This window comes from Cololabis saira, chromosome 15 (genome assembly GCF_033807715.1).
Source record: "Cololabis saira isolate AMF1-May2022 chromosome 15, fColSai1.1, whole genome shotgun sequence".
NCBI classification, from domain to species: domain Eukaryota; kingdom Metazoa; phylum Chordata; class Actinopteri; order Beloniformes; family Belonidae; genus Cololabis; species Cololabis saira.
Window position 1 is genome coordinate 44,263,450 of NC_084601.1, and position 16,454 is coordinate 44,279,903.

Sequence of the window (16,454 nt, forward strand, 5' to 3'; positions counted from 1 at the left end):
GCAGATAACAGATAGCAGATAGTAGTTAACAGTTAGCATATAGCAGTTAGCGGATAGCAGTTAGCAGATAGCAGTTAGTAGTTGGAAATTTCCCCTCTGGGGGACTATTAAAGGATTTCTTATCTATCTTATCTTATCTGAAAGTGGTTAGCAGATACTACTACTCCTTTTTGCACATATAAATTGACATATTAAGTATTAAATGATGAAATTCTTTGTTTTTTGTTTGCTCTGTTTTCTTATCATGTCTTTAATTGCTGTCTTTTACATGTACTTAATAAATAAAAATCAAATCAAATATAATTACAACAAATCTCTTTCCTTGAATGAAAGGGAACAGAAAGAAGACTAAACTTATTTTATCTGTCCCTTTTTCCTAAGAAATCACATTTCAATAAATGTAATAATAAAAAACAAAAAAAAACAAACAAATTAAGTAAATAAAAAAAACAATTTCCAATAAACTTAATTAAAAAATAAAGTGTACAACAAAGTTATAAAATAACACAAAACCCGGTTTGTGTTTCAGGGCGAGGAAGGTCTGGAGGGAATTCCAGGAAAACCCGGAGTTCCTGGGAAAGAAGTAAGTTTCTGCCGTTATGAACTAGTTTTGATTTATGCTAACCTTATATGAGCCATCTTTGTATTGATTTTGTTTTCATTGATCAGGGAGCCCGGGGTCTGGTTGGAGCCAGCGGGCCCAGCGGATTCAAAGGAGACAAGGTTAGCTAACGCTCTCACCCTCCATTCAGACATGATGATATTAAGTTCTGCTTTAGGATCGAATTTAAGGTTCTCTTATTAGTTTTTAAATCTCTTAACGGTCTCGGTCCTTCTTATCTGTCTGATCTGCTTTTATCATATAAACCCACCGGCCTTTTAATCATTCCCATCATTTTTTTTCACACCGAGTACGAGTATTTTAATTTGTGTACTCGCCAATACCGAGTACCGATACGATACTTCTACCACAAAAATAACTAGGCTAAAAATGCAATGAAAAATGCAACGAATTGGAAGACAGGTTTTATTTGCAACAGAAATTCAATTTTAAACAAAACTCAGCCTGCCGGGCTTTCCTCCGCGGCCCAGTCACGCTGGGAGTGCTAGCCCCCCCCTGGCTAGCGCCACGGTCAGCCCGCAGTCTGTCTTGCTTCTAACGTCGTCGCTTATTTTGAAATATGTCCACACTGCTGACATCCGGCTAGCATTAATTGTTGCTATCTTGCCTGAAACGGCGCTGCCAGTCTCACTCATGTATCACTCTCTTCTCATCACCACGCTAACCTTAGCCGCCTAGCGGCTAACTGGAACAGCTGCCTGAGCAGCGGCGGCTGCCCCTAGAGTCACTAACCAGTAACTACAACAACAATGAAGTATCGGTGCGTGGTATCGGAGAATTTTTACGAGTACGAGTTTATGAGAGCAGGCGTTGAGATGAGGGAGGTGTGTCAGTAAGTGTGTTTGTGAGCGGTAAGTCCATGAACTTCGCCTCAGAGCTGCTCCTCAGCCAATGTCCTTAATATCAGACGGCTCGGTCAGTTCTGAAACAGGTCCACAGATGTTCCTGAGAGGGGAGGGTTAGTGGGGGCAGAGTCACCTTGTTTACATTCCACCAGAGAGATTGTGACTGGAGCAGCCGGCCAGGCTGCTCCAGTCAAGGCCAGATTATACAATCAACAATTGTATTGAAAAGAACAGACAGACTCAGTAATTTTCCGTCTGCCTTCATGCTCTGGTTCATCAATAGCGACTCCAATCAGACGAATTTGTGATCAATTCCCGCCAAGCCGAGCTTCCAACTTCTCCAAGATCTTCTCCATCTTGCCAATGAGCTCAAAGACGCCGCCAGCCTGAGATTCTGTTCAAGAATCACATCCAGCTTACGGCTTTGCTCCCCCAACGTTAAAGTCTGAGTGTTGATCACCTTGCTTGATCCTTCAGCCACGTCCGGCAGCTCTGAAAGAGCCAGAACAGCTGTCGACGACTTACGCGTTTGTCGGTAGACCAGGAATCCCCCCACTCCAATCAAGAGAAATCCTGCTATCATAAATCCAATTATGAAACATCTTCAACGTCCTCGACAGACAGAATCGCCAAACACAACGGTTTCCAATGTTTCCAGGAATCCATTGTGTATCCAGCAAAAAATGTCCCATCGGGGCAGGAGGGCTCCCTTACCCCCTGACTTCTGATTGTGCTGAGAGACCAATTAATCAATTCCATGATTGTAAAGTTTCGGAGGAGTGAAAAAGAGAGACTCTGAAGACGAGAGGACAAAAAGCAGCAGCAGATAGGGAGGGAGAGGAGCAGAAAAAGTGTCCGCCTTCGCCGAGAGCCGGAAAAAGAGATCCTGCTTTCTTGTAGCTTGTAGCTCCAGTGTTTCCTCATGGGGAGCCTCTATGCTGGGAGTGACTCTGACCCTGTGGATTTTGCATGAAAGCGCTTAAAAGGAACCCTGGTTATTAAGACTTGTAGTCCCTAATTAGCCACAATTGTTCTCTTAATTGCTTTAAAAATCTACAATGTTCATCACATATTTTGACCTGCGGGAGGCGCCATGTTTTACTTGCGCAATGCATTCTGGGGGCGATGACGTACAACGGTGGCTCTGGGAAGATAAGCCGCGTTAGTTTAACTGGGACAGGTATCCAAAACATAGATGAGTAGCATCTCCCGGCCGTGGAGGCTGACGAGGGAGCCCATAAGACGTCTCGGTTCAGGCAAACTGGATCAAAGTTCTGTGATGCACGGGAGATCTGCAAAAATGATCAAAGTCGTGCGCATCTTACCAGTGCATTAGACTCCTGCGTAGACGGCGTAGGCTACGCCGTCTACGCAGGAGCCTACGTAGCCGTAGACGGCGTAGCCGTGGCTCTATGAGCCTGCAGCACACCGCCATCCGCTCTCCGCTCTCCTCTCTCGCCGGGATGGAGCAGCGGTGGGCAGGATGCACGTTTGGGTGGGCATAGCCCACCCCTGCCCCCCCTAAAACCGGCCTCGGTGCTGGGTTTTGATGGTTTGATGACAGACCAGAGGCTGAGGGGACTGTCCCGGGACTTTGACGAAACGGGAGGCGCAGACTTCGCTTCAAATAGGCAAGAACATCTTTATTTAATTTAATGACGCCAGATCTGGCTGGGGTTTTTATTGTAGCATCGGCTATCTGCTAGTTGAAACGTGTGGTCGGTTAGTCTATCTGAGTTTCATGGTGTTTTTATAGTTCATGCTGTATGGTGCGGCACTTTTTTTTTTTTTTTTTTACTTTTTTGTAGGTGCTTCGTCACCTTAATGTTTGGCTGTGTTTTGATCTGTGTTTCTGGTGCGCCGTCACCTGTTTAGCTGTGTTTTCATCTGTTTCTGGGGGTCAAAACAGTGGACGGGGGCCAGCAGGTGCCACCGTCTGACGTCACTACCCAGAATGTAAACAACAATGGCGACCTACGAGTTAAATTATATTTTCAAATTTTATAAAAACGAAGACATCAACAAGGTTTTTTATATCACATTGTTGTAATTGATACCAACATTTATCTTTTAAGACCTACATGTCTTAATAGCCAGGGTTCCTTTTAACAAATAAAGTTTGATTTGATTTGATGATGTGAATCGTCTTAAAGAGTCATCATTCCCAGATTCCCAGCTCCGGGCTCCGTCTCCAGACATTCCTCCGTCTCCTCCGTCTCCTCCGTCTCTGAACCATCAAAGTTCCTCCCACTCGTTTGTCTTTGGGAATAAAGAGCAGATTCATTTGTCTGTCTGTAATTACTCTGTAATCACTGGCTTTGATGATTGTGTCGGCGGTGCGCTCATGTTTACACTAGAGCACCCTGGGGTGCCCAGACGCCCCACACACACGGACACACACTTTCCTCAAGTACACACTTTCCTTAAGTACACACTTTCCTTACGTACACACTACTTTACCGTGACTCATCTTTCTACTGCGGTAGCAGCCGTGTCATTAGCGTTAATCACCTGGAGCTTTTCTTGGTTCTAATGACGGGTGTAAACTGTTTCAGGGCGAGCAAGGACTTCCTGGATTACCTGGAGATGCGGTGAGTACAAATACTACCAGAAATACACAATAATACTACCAGAAATACTACCAGAAATACACAATAATACTACCAGAAATACTACCAGAAATACACAATAATACTACCAGAAATACTACCAGAAATACACAATAATACTACCAGAAATACTACCAGAAATACACAGTAATACTACCAGAAATACACAATAGTACTACCAGAAATACACAACACTGACACTCCCTGCTGGAGAAGTTCTGATGTTACAGTTCAGAAAATCAAGCAAGGACATTAGGATAAAACACTGACGTTAGCTGGTTAGCATGTTAGCTCGTCACAGCTTCATGTCTTCGCTTCATCTCAGCAGTTTCAACGTTTTCTCTGTTTTCACTTCAGGCTCAATGGGCAGGCGTTCGCGGTGACAAGGTGAGTAATTGTTGAACATTTGTGAAATGGTTTAGATCTAAATTCCAAAAATATCCAAAAATAGCACTTGCTAAAAAAAAGCGCTGCTGAGCAGGATCCAAACACCAGATTTGTCTTTAATAGCTTTCTGCTTGACAATTCGGTCCGTTATCAATTCCCTTATCGATTCTCATTTGAAAAAAGGACAATAATGAGGCAAATGGCGGTAATGTTGTTAGCATTTCCTCGCTGTGACAAAATATTCCCTTAGCAAGTGTTGCTAGTTAGCCTGTTGTCGTCTTTTTTACTGAAATATAACCAGACTTTTGTGTGTCTGTATCGTTTGGGCGGCATATTTACTATCGATTGATGCTCGTTACGCAACATGACGTCATTCATGCTAACTGGAATCGAAAAGGGAATCGTTTGAAAAATATGCAGACGATTCCAAGGAATTGAAACACTGGGAACCGGTTTTAAACAAGAACCAGTTCTCGATTCCATCACTAATCTGATCAAAGACCCTTAAAGTCCTTAGTGACTTATAGGGATGGGAATTGATAAGATCTTTACGATTACAACTCCATTTTCGTTTCTGCTTAACAATTTGGTTCTTTTAATATTTTTTACATTTTATTTTATTTATTGTTTTTACTTTATTTTATTGTTTTATTTATTTTATTTTTATTTTTATAATTGTTTTTATTTTTTTTTTTTGTTTCTTTTAAATTTTTTTATTTTATTTTAATTATTTATTTATTTTTTATTTTTCTGAATGAGTGTATACCCGATCGCAGAATTGTTCTATTCGGATTTATTCGATCTATTCGGAATAAACCAGCCACTTACTTACGAATTAAGTTTAATTCAGAACAGCCATTTTCATTCAAAATTAGGTGTTAAAATTAGGTGTTAAAAGTCGAGAAAAAAGTCGAAATTTTGAGAAAAAAGTCGGAATTTTGAGAAAAAAGTTGAAATTTTGAGAAAAAAGTCGAGAAAAATGTTTAAATTTTAAGAAAAGAGTCGAAATTTTCAGCACCTTAACAGATATTTATGCAGGTTCCTGGAAATGATGGTATTTTTCTAAACGTATAGGGGAAATATCCGTTTTATTAAATATGTGGAAACGTGGCCTGAGTTTCTAATCCTGTACTTGTCAGGTACTTACCAGCCACTTACTTGGGAATTAAGTTTAATTCAGAATGGCCATTTTCATTCAGAATCAGGTGTTTACATGGTATTTAATTTTAATACTGAATTAAAGAGGAATTAAAGTTCCCATGTAAACGCAGCCTTAGTGATTTATAATGAATCCAGTTCTTATTGTTCCAGGGTGAGGGTGGACTCCCTGGACCTCCTGGAAGAGACGGAGCTCCTGGACCTCCGGTAAGAACCTGATCTCTTCATCTCCAACCCTACGAGGATTCTGATCTTTTTAAAATCCAGTTTTGATGTTGATGTTCCTTCCAGGGAACTCCTGGGATGCAAGGACTTCCAGGGGAGATGGGAGAGAACGGCCAACGGGTAAGAAGTGTCATGGTTGGGGACTAACGTTTAAATGTGGCTCGTTGTCCCCAGAGAAACATGACTCTCTGTAGATAGTTCCTTATATTCATCTTCATGCTAATAATAGCTGATTCTGCAGCTCTTATCAGTGTTTTGAATGATTCAAATCCACGTTTTAGTTCAGACTTTTCCCCTTCCGACCCATTTTCTATCAGACCCAGTAGCTCCACATATGTTGGTCCTAAACGCCCACGGATATGTTTCCTGTTGTCCTCCAGGACCACTTAGCTTCTCGTTAGTGTGTGTTCAGCTGCTCAGATCGGAGGTTTAATCCAGGTTTGAGTCCAGGTTTCTCTGGCAACAACGTTAAGATGTTGATAACAACAAACGGGACTTTTCCCTCAGCTGGTTCAGTTTTTACAGTCAGAACCAGAGCCAGAGTCGTACAACTGAGATTTAGCTTCCGTTGTGGAGCCTCGTTCTCCTTCTGCTGGACATGTGGAGGTCCAGTTCTTTTCACCGCAACGGACCGATGCAGAGTTCACTCTAAGATCCACCTGTCAGTCCCCGCTCCATCCTTCCTGTCCTTGTGAACTGGTTTCTCTCTGGAGACCCCAGTTCTCAGCCCAACACAGTCTCACTCCGACGAACGGTCACGAACCTTTGGCGACACCTACTGACGCAGAAGGGTACGACTTGGAGGAGCTGACTATCTTCACTCTTATCCCTTTTCCACCAAACCGGTTCCAGGCTGGTTCTGGTTCTGGTTCTGGTTCTGGTTCTGGGCCAGTGCTGAGTTTGGAACTGGGCTTTCTGTTTCCACTGACAAAGAACTGGATCCAGACCAGAAGAACCGGTACCAAGGTGGCACCAACTCTTTACTGGAGTACAATTTAGAGAAAAAAGTCGAAATTTTTGTTTTTTAACTAAAATGGGAGGCCAGACTGCTCTTCATCTAGACCAGGGATCAGCAACCCGCGGCGCTAAAGAGCCGCATGCGGCTCTTTAGCGCTGCCCTAGTGGCTCCTGGAGCTTTTTCAAAAATGTTTGACCTTTTTTTTCCTTTTTTTCTTTTCTTTCTTCTTTTTTTCTATTTTTTTCCTTCTTTTTTCCTCTTTTCATACTTTTTCCTTTCCTTTTTAATCTTGACATTTCGACTTTTTTCTCGAAGTGTATAATAAAAAATAAATCTTCCCCCAGTTATAACTAATATAGAAACATGCAGCATGTGTTTCTTCATTCTAATTCTGATACAAGACTTTTCATTTTTTGTGGCTCCAGAAATATTCGTTTTTTGTGTTTTTGGTCCAATATGGATCTAAAACATTTTGGGTTGACGACCCCTGGTATAGACCAGACATGGGCAAACTACGGCCCCCCGGCCACATGCGACCCGTTAGGCTTTTTAATCCGGCCCACCGGACTCGTCCAAATTATAGTAAAAACCTCGTTCATTTCCCTGCAACGCCCTCATTTCCCCACTAGGTGGCGCATTCGCACTCAAACACATTGTCCGTTGCTGGAGTGGCTCGTGTTTCATGTAGTTTCGTAGTTTCATGTCACCATACTGTTTTTTACGTGCGGTATAGCTGCACAAAACGCCCGTGTTTTACGCGCGTTCATGAACGCTGCAAAAAGCAACGTTTATTGAGTGCGGGAAAAACGCGCACTTTTTACACACAATTACACAATCGAGCTTTGAGTATTTCTTTAAGTAATAATATGTTTTGAATGTTGAAAGTGATTCCATTAATTTTTTAATAAATGTTGATTTCTTTAACTTTGTACCTTCGATTGAAACGTATTAAAAACAGAAGTAATCTCCAGGTTGGATGAATCCAAATGCGTACACTATTTTAATCTATTTACATTTTCTTCTTTCCAGTTTTGTGCAAAATAGAGTGTAAACGCCATAACTTGCATATTCCTTGAGACAAACTTATTAACTTATAAGGACTATTTAGCATATTTGAAAGACAGTCCTCAAATCTGTTAATAAATCGGGTTGTACATTTATTAGCGTGTTCTTATTTTGCTATGAGGTTTGCACAAACTACATGCTACTTTAGTAAATCCAGCCCAAACACTCTGTCACATTTTAGAACCCATCGTGGCCCATGAGTCTAAAGTTTCCCCCCTGATCTAGAAACTCAGAAACTTTCACACTGACCAGGAACCTTTAGCAAGAACCTGCTCAAACAGATGAAAAAACTGTCTTCTCACTTCCTGGACCAAATTATTTGAAGGTTTTTGGCCTTTTCATCACAGGAAAGTGTAAAAGTAGAAAGAGTCTCAACCCTGGTGTGACCCGCGACCTGATCACATGATCCAGGTCGGTTTCTAATCCTGTACTTGTTCCTTTCCAGGGGAAGAAAGGTGAAAGTGGACTCCCTGGAGTGGACGGCCTTCCTGGACCTCAAGTAAGAACCTTTACATTCATTACCGGCTTATTTATTCACCTGTATACGTGTTTCTTCAGTCAGTCCAAAAACTTTTTTAGTTTTGTAGAAGTCAAAAAGAAAAAGAATATAAAAACACATCAGTGTGTTTTATTGTATAGGGATAATTACGACTCCCTGACTTTGATATATCATTTCAAACACACGAGAAAGTGTGTGTGGCTTTTTTTAAATATATGTTTATTGATTTTCAGAATTTCAAAGATACAAAACAGATAAATGAAAAAATAAAAGATAAAACCCTCAAAACGAACAAAACCTGAACAGATTCAGCACATCTCGTAAGAAAATAGTCAAAGTCACAATCACTACAATGAACTAATCATAATTAAAGAAAACTGTACAAAGTAAAAAGTAAAATAAGTAGTAAACACAGCAAGGAGGTTCCCATTGATACATCAGTCTTTTCTTTGAAACCATTGCAATACCACATTTTCTTAAACACGTCTTCCCTGACGAGCAGGAAAGTTAATTATCAGTGTTTGGAAACAAGAGCTCAGTATTTTAACTGAACTACGAAGTCTTATTGTTATTTTATAAGCCAGAACATAAGGGACTACTTTAGTTGGACTAATGTTCCTGCTTCCTGGTTTAGCTGTGGCTCCATTCTGCCCTCTAGTGGCCGAACGGAGGGATTGACTCCTCCAGTGGATTTCTAACGTTTTACAATCACACAGGGATTTAAAGTCTACATAGTGATAGTCAGAGGTGGAAAAAGTACAAAAATATTGTACTTAAGTAAGTACTTAAGTACAAATTTTCTCCTTGAAAATTACTTAAGTAAAAGTAAAAAGTACCTCAAATTAAATATAATAAAGTACCAAAAGTACATGGTGTAAAATGTACTTAAGTACAAAAGTAAAAAGTACAAAGTACAAAATTCAAAGTACAAAATTATTTTCAAAAGGATTGCAAAGAAATGAAGAATCCAAGAATTTGCTTACAACTCTAAATAATGGTGATATTATTCTGACCCCTTTAGCGTTTGTTTCCATTACCCCATTTCAATTTCGTCGGCCTGAGCGTCGGCTGCCGCTCAAGGCTGATTTATGGTTCCGCGTTACACCAACGCAGAGCCGTACGGTGCGTGTCGCCGCGTACCCTACGCCGTAGGCTCTGCGTCGATTTAACGGTCCTCGACGCGACGGCGGTTCCTCCGGCCTTCCGGCCCGCCTCTGCAGCGCAACTCCGCCGGGAGATGCGTCTCCTTCTCGGGGAGGCCAAGTCGCCCTGTCCGCCCCAGGTGTCTCGTCACGGAGCCGCCGCCGGACAATCACGGGCAATTCACTCGCCCCCCTTCCTTCCCGTCCGCCTTATGGTTACGCGTTAAATTGACGCACACCTTACGCCGTAGGCTACAGCGTAGGGTGTGCGTCGCTGCGTCCCTACGCCGTAGCTCTGCGCCGGTGTAACGCGGAACCATAAATCAGCCCCCGCTGTGCTGTTCTCATGCCTACATTTTCATTTAATGTAAGACTTTAATTTGTAGCGAGTAACGACATGTCCAATTTTAAATATAGCGGATTAAAAGTACTATTTTTTTCCTTGAAAATGTAACGAAGTAAAAGTAAAAGTACAGAAAAATGAAAGTATCAATAAAAGTACAAATTCTCAAAAATCTTACTTAAGTACAATAACGAAGTACTTGTACTTCGTTACTTTACACCACTGGTGATAGTCCATGATGACATGATGACCCTTGACCTCTGTCTTCTCTCTTTAGGGTCCCCAGGGCCCCCCGGGGCAGCAGGGCCTGCCGGGACCGATCGGACAGTCGGTGAGTGATCAATCTCAGGTTTTCCTGCTCTTTCTGGAAGAAGAGGATTTATCCTCACTGTGATATTAATGATGTTGAAAAGGAGTCTTGTATTTTATCGTCCTCTGTATCATGAGCTGCGTCAGAAATGATCAATTCTGGTTTTTGTTGGGGAGAAAGAAATATTAAGTATTTTTATTTTATTTATGTATTTATTTTTTAATTTGATTTATTTTGTTTTTCTGGTGTACTTTGTGTGATATTGTATTGATGATTTTCTGTTTCTGGTGTCTTATAATCCTGTAAGGGATGAGTCCTCGGACATGACACAAAAATACAATTCAATCATTTGTTCATTCATGCATTCGTCTGTCCGTCCGTTCGTTCATTCATCCATCCATTCATGCATGCATTCATTTGTTTGTCCGTCCGTCCGTCCGTTCGTTCGTTCGTTCATTCATTCATTCATTCATTCATCCATTCATTCATTCATTCATTCATTCATTCATTCATTCATTCATCCATCAATCAGTCTGTCCGTCCGTTCGTTCGTTCATTCATTCATTCATTCATTCATCCATTCATTCATCCATTAATTAATTAATTCATTCATTCATCCATTCATCCATTCATCCATTCATCCATCCATTCATTCATTCATCCATCCATTCATTCATGCATTCATTCGTTTGTCCGTCCGTCCGTTCGTTCATTCATCCATTCATCCATTCATTCATTTATTCATCCATCCATCAATCAGTCCGTCCGTCCGTCCATTCATTCATCCATTCATTCGTCCATTCATTCATTCATCCATTCGTCCATTCATTCGTCCGTCCGTCCGTTAGTTCGTTAGTTCGTTCGTTCGTTCATTCATTCATTCATTCATTCAATCATTCATTCATTCATTCATTCATTCAATCATTCATTCATTCATTCATTCATTCATTCATTCATTCATTCATTCATTCATTCATTCATTCATTCATTCATTCATGTACTGACCTTCGTTCTGAGCTGACGTCTCTTCTTCTTCTGTCTCTTTAAGGGTCTTCCTGGAGAACTTGGGTTTCCAGGAAAGATGGGGGAACCAGGAAAACCTGTGAGTTGAATCTTTTCACCCCCAAACATGAGAAGATTTCTACTGCTGTGTCTCTAAATGTCTGTTTGCTCTTCAAGGGAGTTCCTGGTAAAGACGGTTTGGACGGACTTCCTGGGAACGACGGAGCCATGGTCAGTACCAGCCTCGTTTTTTCAAAACTCGTTAAAACAGTTTATCCTTTTATTTTAAGGTCAGATGTTTGACTCGGGGGGGGGGGGGTCACAAAACACAAGTGTGTTTTTACAGAAATGTTTCACAAACCTTTCCTGAGATTCTGATGCTTTTTATTGCCTGAAACGTTTAAAATTAAGACTCGTCGTCTTTCAACTTTCTGCTCAGCCTCTACTTCTTCTTCGAATTGTTATAGATTACTTTTGTAATCCTGTATTTGAGCCGGTCTTTGTACGTTTTGACCGTATAGAAACGTAATTCTTGCCATTGTAAGAATGAGATGAACCTGCTGGATCTACTGCCCTTACTGACTAACAACTGCTGCTTTTAGTATTTTACCTTCTTTCTTATCATTTTATTTGTTATTTACTGTTTAATTGTGTCTTGCTGCTTTTAATGTTGATGTTAAGCACTTTTATTCAGCTTGTGTTGAATTGTGCTGTACAAATAAACTTGCATCCACTGAAAACTGTTCCTGGACTGGTTCTTGTCTGGTCCAGGACTAGAAAGGACCAGTTCTTACCGGTTTTCTCGTGTCTCTGCAGGGACCGAGGGGAGAACGGGGGACAGACGGGTTTCCTGGTAAAGGAGGACCAAAGGTACGAGGACTCTGGTCCAATCAGGAAGCTGCTACAGCGACTCTGGTCCAATCAGGAAGCTGCTACAGCGACTCTGGTCCAATCAGGAAGCTGCTGCAGCTGCTCTGGTCCAATCAGGAAGCTGCTACAGCGACTCTGGTCCAATCAGGAAGCTGCTACAGCTGCTCTGGTCCAATCAGGAAGCTGATACAGCTGCTCTGGTCCAATCAGGAAGCTGCTGCAGCTACTCTGGTCCAATCAGGAAGCTGCTACAGCTGCTCTGGTCCAATCAGGAAGCTGCTACAGCTACTCTGGTCCAATCAGGAAGCTGCTACAGCTGCTCTGGTCCAATCAGGAAGCTGCTACAGCTACTCTGGTCCAATCAGGAAGCTGCTACAGCTGCTCTGGTCCAATCAGGAAGCTGCTACAGCTGCTCTGGTCCAATCAGGAAGCTGCTACAGCTCCAGCTAGTGTTTCCATACGCTAAGGTGACGTTGTGATGTTTGTTTCCAGGGCGACGACGGACCTCCAGGACCACGAGGACCTCCCGGAGAGAGAGTGAGTTATAACTCCTTCTTTCATGTGATTGGTTGGTTTAAAGACATGTAAACATTGTTGTTCCTACATGTGTGTTTTATGTTCTTGTGTTTGATTAAAGGGATTGGCTGGTTCTCCTGGACAACCCGGTGTTGACGGAGCGAGAGGAGACAGAGGAGTCGGGGTAAGTCAGACCGTTCTCAACACGTATCCATCCAGATTCACTGTTTCACCTCCTGGCTCCGTGTCCAGGATGAGATCCTCATTCCTCACGGTAGCCGACTCGTGCTACGGGGGTAACCAGTGTTGAGGAATTTATCAAAACCAGTTCAGAAGTCCTTGTGGTGTAGTGAGTTTTATTCAGTAGCCGGCGGTGAGCATGACCAGCACAGATCAGGTCTGAATTGGTGTGCCGACCCAGAGTGGCTCGACGATAAGACTTTTATACTCGTAACTTCAAGGCGCAAAAGGCAGGGAATACACAAGCCAAGTGACAGACAAAAAGTAATTTACAGTTGGATGTGATCTGTGGCCAAATGTCCCCATCGGGCATTTGGCATGACTGTCACTAAGTTCCAAATCGCCCCATGGGGTGCTCTAGTGTTTCAAGTCTGTTTGAGGCAACTTCCAGGTGTCGTCTCTGCAGGGGGGGTAGGAAGCTGAGGTAGGAAGTTGAAACTACTTAAAAGGTGTTGAGTCCAGTTCGGAGCCCTGCAGGAGGTAGGAAGCTGGAACTTCACGTGACCATCTGTCTCGACACCAGACAGGAATGAGGACACGATGTGGTTTAGTGGAGAAATGGTCGACTTTATTGGTCACCAGACCCGGACACGGCAGCCGTCGTGTCCGTGTCTCCGGCAGCCACTCCCTAAAGAAACAGGCAGGGAAGAGAGATTGATTGGACACACCTGTGCCCAATCAGCTGATCCAACCTGCACCACCTGAGCTACCCTGAGCTACCACAGCCTGCCACACTTTTGTACATGATATGAACGATGAAGTAAAGCTTCTTCCTGATCTCAGAGATCTCACATGACTCGGAGACAGAATCAAGGAGACAGTGTTTCCTTATCTGTTTTCATCTTCAAATACGTGATGTATGATGTAAAAATGTGTTTCTGTTTGTTTTTCTCAGGGAGAACGAGGCCTGCAAGGATCCGCTGGTATGAAGGGAGACAAGGGAGACCAGGTACCGTAACAGTTCTAGATCGTTAGTGTCGGGCATCAGTAAGTTACTCCATGTTTATAGGTGTAGTCATGCTAACGGCAAACACACTGTGTGATCTTCTTGTCTCCTCCGTCTCAGGGGGATGTTGGAGAACGAGGACCACCTGGGATTCCAGGAAATGTAAGTTTCTGTTGTGTCTTGTTGGTTCCAAGGAAACTCTTTGGTGGAAAAGGGTTTGAGAGGCAACGGTTCTTCCCTAGCTGCAGTAATCTTTACTATAAATGTTACTAGCAGACTTCATCACTTCATCACGATTACGTTGCTTCAGAAACATGCAGAGACTGTTTTGGCTGCAGGTTCTTGCAGATTTCTCCACAGCAACAGAACTTCCTGTGTAAATTCACTTAATTCACTCCAACAATGTTGTTCTGAGAGCACTAGAGCATTAAACCGGAACACAGACCAGCTGCTACGAACATCGTCCACTCATCGTCTACTGATTTATCGTTGATCCTGCAACGATTTAGCTCATGAGGTTACAGGAGGAATATTAATTAGATGATAAAACAGGAATCACATGCTCCAAATCCTCCTGTGGAACATCCGAACATCATAACATCCATCACACCTGTAGACCAACAAAGACGTTCCTAAACCCCGTCCGTCGTGATAAACTCTGGTGTTTTATGTTCACAGGTTGCAGACGTCATCCCTCAACCCGGGGAACCTGTGAGTACTTTACAGTCCAACATGTGGCCTAAACGATGTTAGGAGATTAAAGATTCACGACTCTTGAAAGCAAATGTTTGGTTTGCTGATAATTGCACTCACACTTTTACCTTTCTACGTCACCTTCACGTGTCCGTTCTTCATTTTTGTCTTCAGGGAAAAACTGGAGAGAAGGGAGAGAAGGGCGATCAAGGGAATCCAGGAGAGATGGTGAGCTGATTGATTTAATCTATTCACTTATTATGGACATGCAAGTAATGGCATGTCCATATTGCAATCGTCCAGAATGGCCCAAAGGGCAATGTTGCTAGCATTTTGCTAACAAGCTAAAGCCAAACAAGTCCCACGTCACACCAGCGGGTGTACAGCATGACCCCGCTCTGATATGGAAAAAAATAATCCCCAAAAAATAAAAGACGCCCGAAAAAACAAGAAAAAACATGAAAATGAAGGCGATATAATGGTATACAGAAAAGGTTTCCCTTTTCTTCTTCTTCTTCTTATTCCGGACGCTTTTTTCGTCCGTTAATGCTGCCCGAACCCCAACGTTGCACCCATGCATGTCATACATCGTTGGATGCGTCTCCATCGTGCCTCGATGGGCATTACTTTTCTCAGTCAAAAGTGTTACCGTGGCAACGCTAGATGCCAAAAAGCGGAAACAAAGGCGAAAATTCGGACGCTTATTGCTCGGCCGAACTTTATCGTAGAGACATCGTTCAAACTTTCAAACACTCGGCCCGATTGGCACTAACGGACCCTACAAGCTCATTATGCCAAATATTACAGTTTTTGCGATATTTAACTTTCAATTTTAAAAAGAATTCCATTTGACTTTGGACGCTTGTTGCTAAGCAACAGGTTATCGTAGAGACATCGTACAAATGTTCCCCGACTCGGCACGCTGTGGACTTCAACATAATCTAATTTCATGAAGCTGGGATTTAAGGAAATTTTATGTCAAAATCCAGGCCAAATGGCCCCATTCATTTGGATGGAGTTTTTTTTACCATGATGAAAAAAACCCCTATCCGTTAACGTAGCCTGAACCAGAACATGCACCCATGCACGGCATACATCGTTAGATGCGTCTCCATCGTGCCTCGATGAGCATTACTTTTCTCAGCCAAAAACGTTACCGTGGCAACGCTAGAGGCCAAGAAGCAAAAAAAAAAAGGCAAAAATTGTTGCGCTTATTGCTCGGCCGAACTGTATCGTAGAGACATCGTTCAAACGTTCCCAGACTCAGTTCAGTTCGGACCCAAAGATCTTTCAACCTCACTATGCTAATTATTACAGATTTTGAGATATTAAACTTTTGCTATGTCTTTCCTTGGATTAAGCTGGAATGATGAATGATTGTCATCTAGTCCTATCTAGCAGCAGCAGTAGTAGAAATAGAGCGTTCCTGTCTTTCCTGTCCTCTCCACCGGCTGGTAAAGTGTAATGTGCTCGTAGTTCCACTAGATGGCAGTAGAGACCAGACTTTAACACCAACGTTGCCTTCTGATGTAGAAAAACCTGCAGTTTTTATTGATTGTATATTTCTGCAGAGCTGGTAGAGGAGCCAAAAATTGTACTCAAGTAAAAGTACTGTTACTTCAGAATAATATGACTCAAGTAGAAGTAAAAAGTATTCATCCAAATAATTACTTGAGTAAAAGTAAAAAAGTACTTGGTGAAAAAACTACTCAAGTACTGAGTAACTGTTGAGTAACGTCTGATTTATTTTTTTAACACAACCATTCAAACAGACAAAAGTACAAAATAATCATCTTCAGGCAAATTAAATCAATAAAATAATAAAATAAATTAAAATGAATAAAAAATAGCTTAAATTAAAATAATCTTAAAGTAAATTCAAGTACTTTAATAAATAATAAAATAAATAAAATAACAGAATAAAAAATAAATTAAGCACAAGTAGCACTACATTTCCAGCCTTTGTACTTTTCTTTTTTAACCAGCAGAACTAGAACAAACATGAACTCATAGAAACTCTGTGT

At 42.0% G+C, this 16,454-nt stretch overlaps 1 protein-coding gene across 1 annotated transcript in view; it reads left to right on the forward strand.

Annotated features, from left to right (window-relative positions):
- The window catches only part of col22a1 (collagen, type XXII, alpha 1), a 100,545-nt gene that overhangs the window by 46,971 nt on the left and 37,120 nt on the right, over nucleotides 1-16,454 (forward strand). The window contains exons 17-33 of the mRNA XM_061741678.1: nucleotides 530-583; nucleotides 670-723; nucleotides 4,023-4,058; nucleotides 4,434-4,463; nucleotides 5,775-5,828; nucleotides 5,913-5,966; nucleotides 8,315-8,368; nucleotides 10,131-10,184; nucleotides 11,212-11,265; nucleotides 11,343-11,396; nucleotides 11,982-12,035; nucleotides 12,528-12,572; nucleotides 12,673-12,735; nucleotides 13,687-13,740; nucleotides 13,858-13,899; nucleotides 14,416-14,448; nucleotides 14,605-14,658. Of these exons, the coding sequence (XP_061597662.1) occupies nucleotides 530-583; nucleotides 670-723; nucleotides 4,023-4,058; nucleotides 4,434-4,463; nucleotides 5,775-5,828; nucleotides 5,913-5,966; nucleotides 8,315-8,368; nucleotides 10,131-10,184; nucleotides 11,212-11,265; nucleotides 11,343-11,396; nucleotides 11,982-12,035; nucleotides 12,528-12,572; nucleotides 12,673-12,735; nucleotides 13,687-13,740; nucleotides 13,858-13,899; nucleotides 14,416-14,448; nucleotides 14,605-14,658 (843 nt within the window). The remainder of the gene's footprint in view (nucleotides 1-529; nucleotides 584-669; nucleotides 724-4,022; nucleotides 4,059-4,433; nucleotides 4,464-5,774; nucleotides 5,829-5,912; nucleotides 5,967-8,314; nucleotides 8,369-10,130; nucleotides 10,185-11,211; nucleotides 11,266-11,342; nucleotides 11,397-11,981; nucleotides 12,036-12,527; nucleotides 12,573-12,672; nucleotides 12,736-13,686; nucleotides 13,741-13,857; nucleotides 13,900-14,415; nucleotides 14,449-14,604; nucleotides 14,659-16,454) is intronic.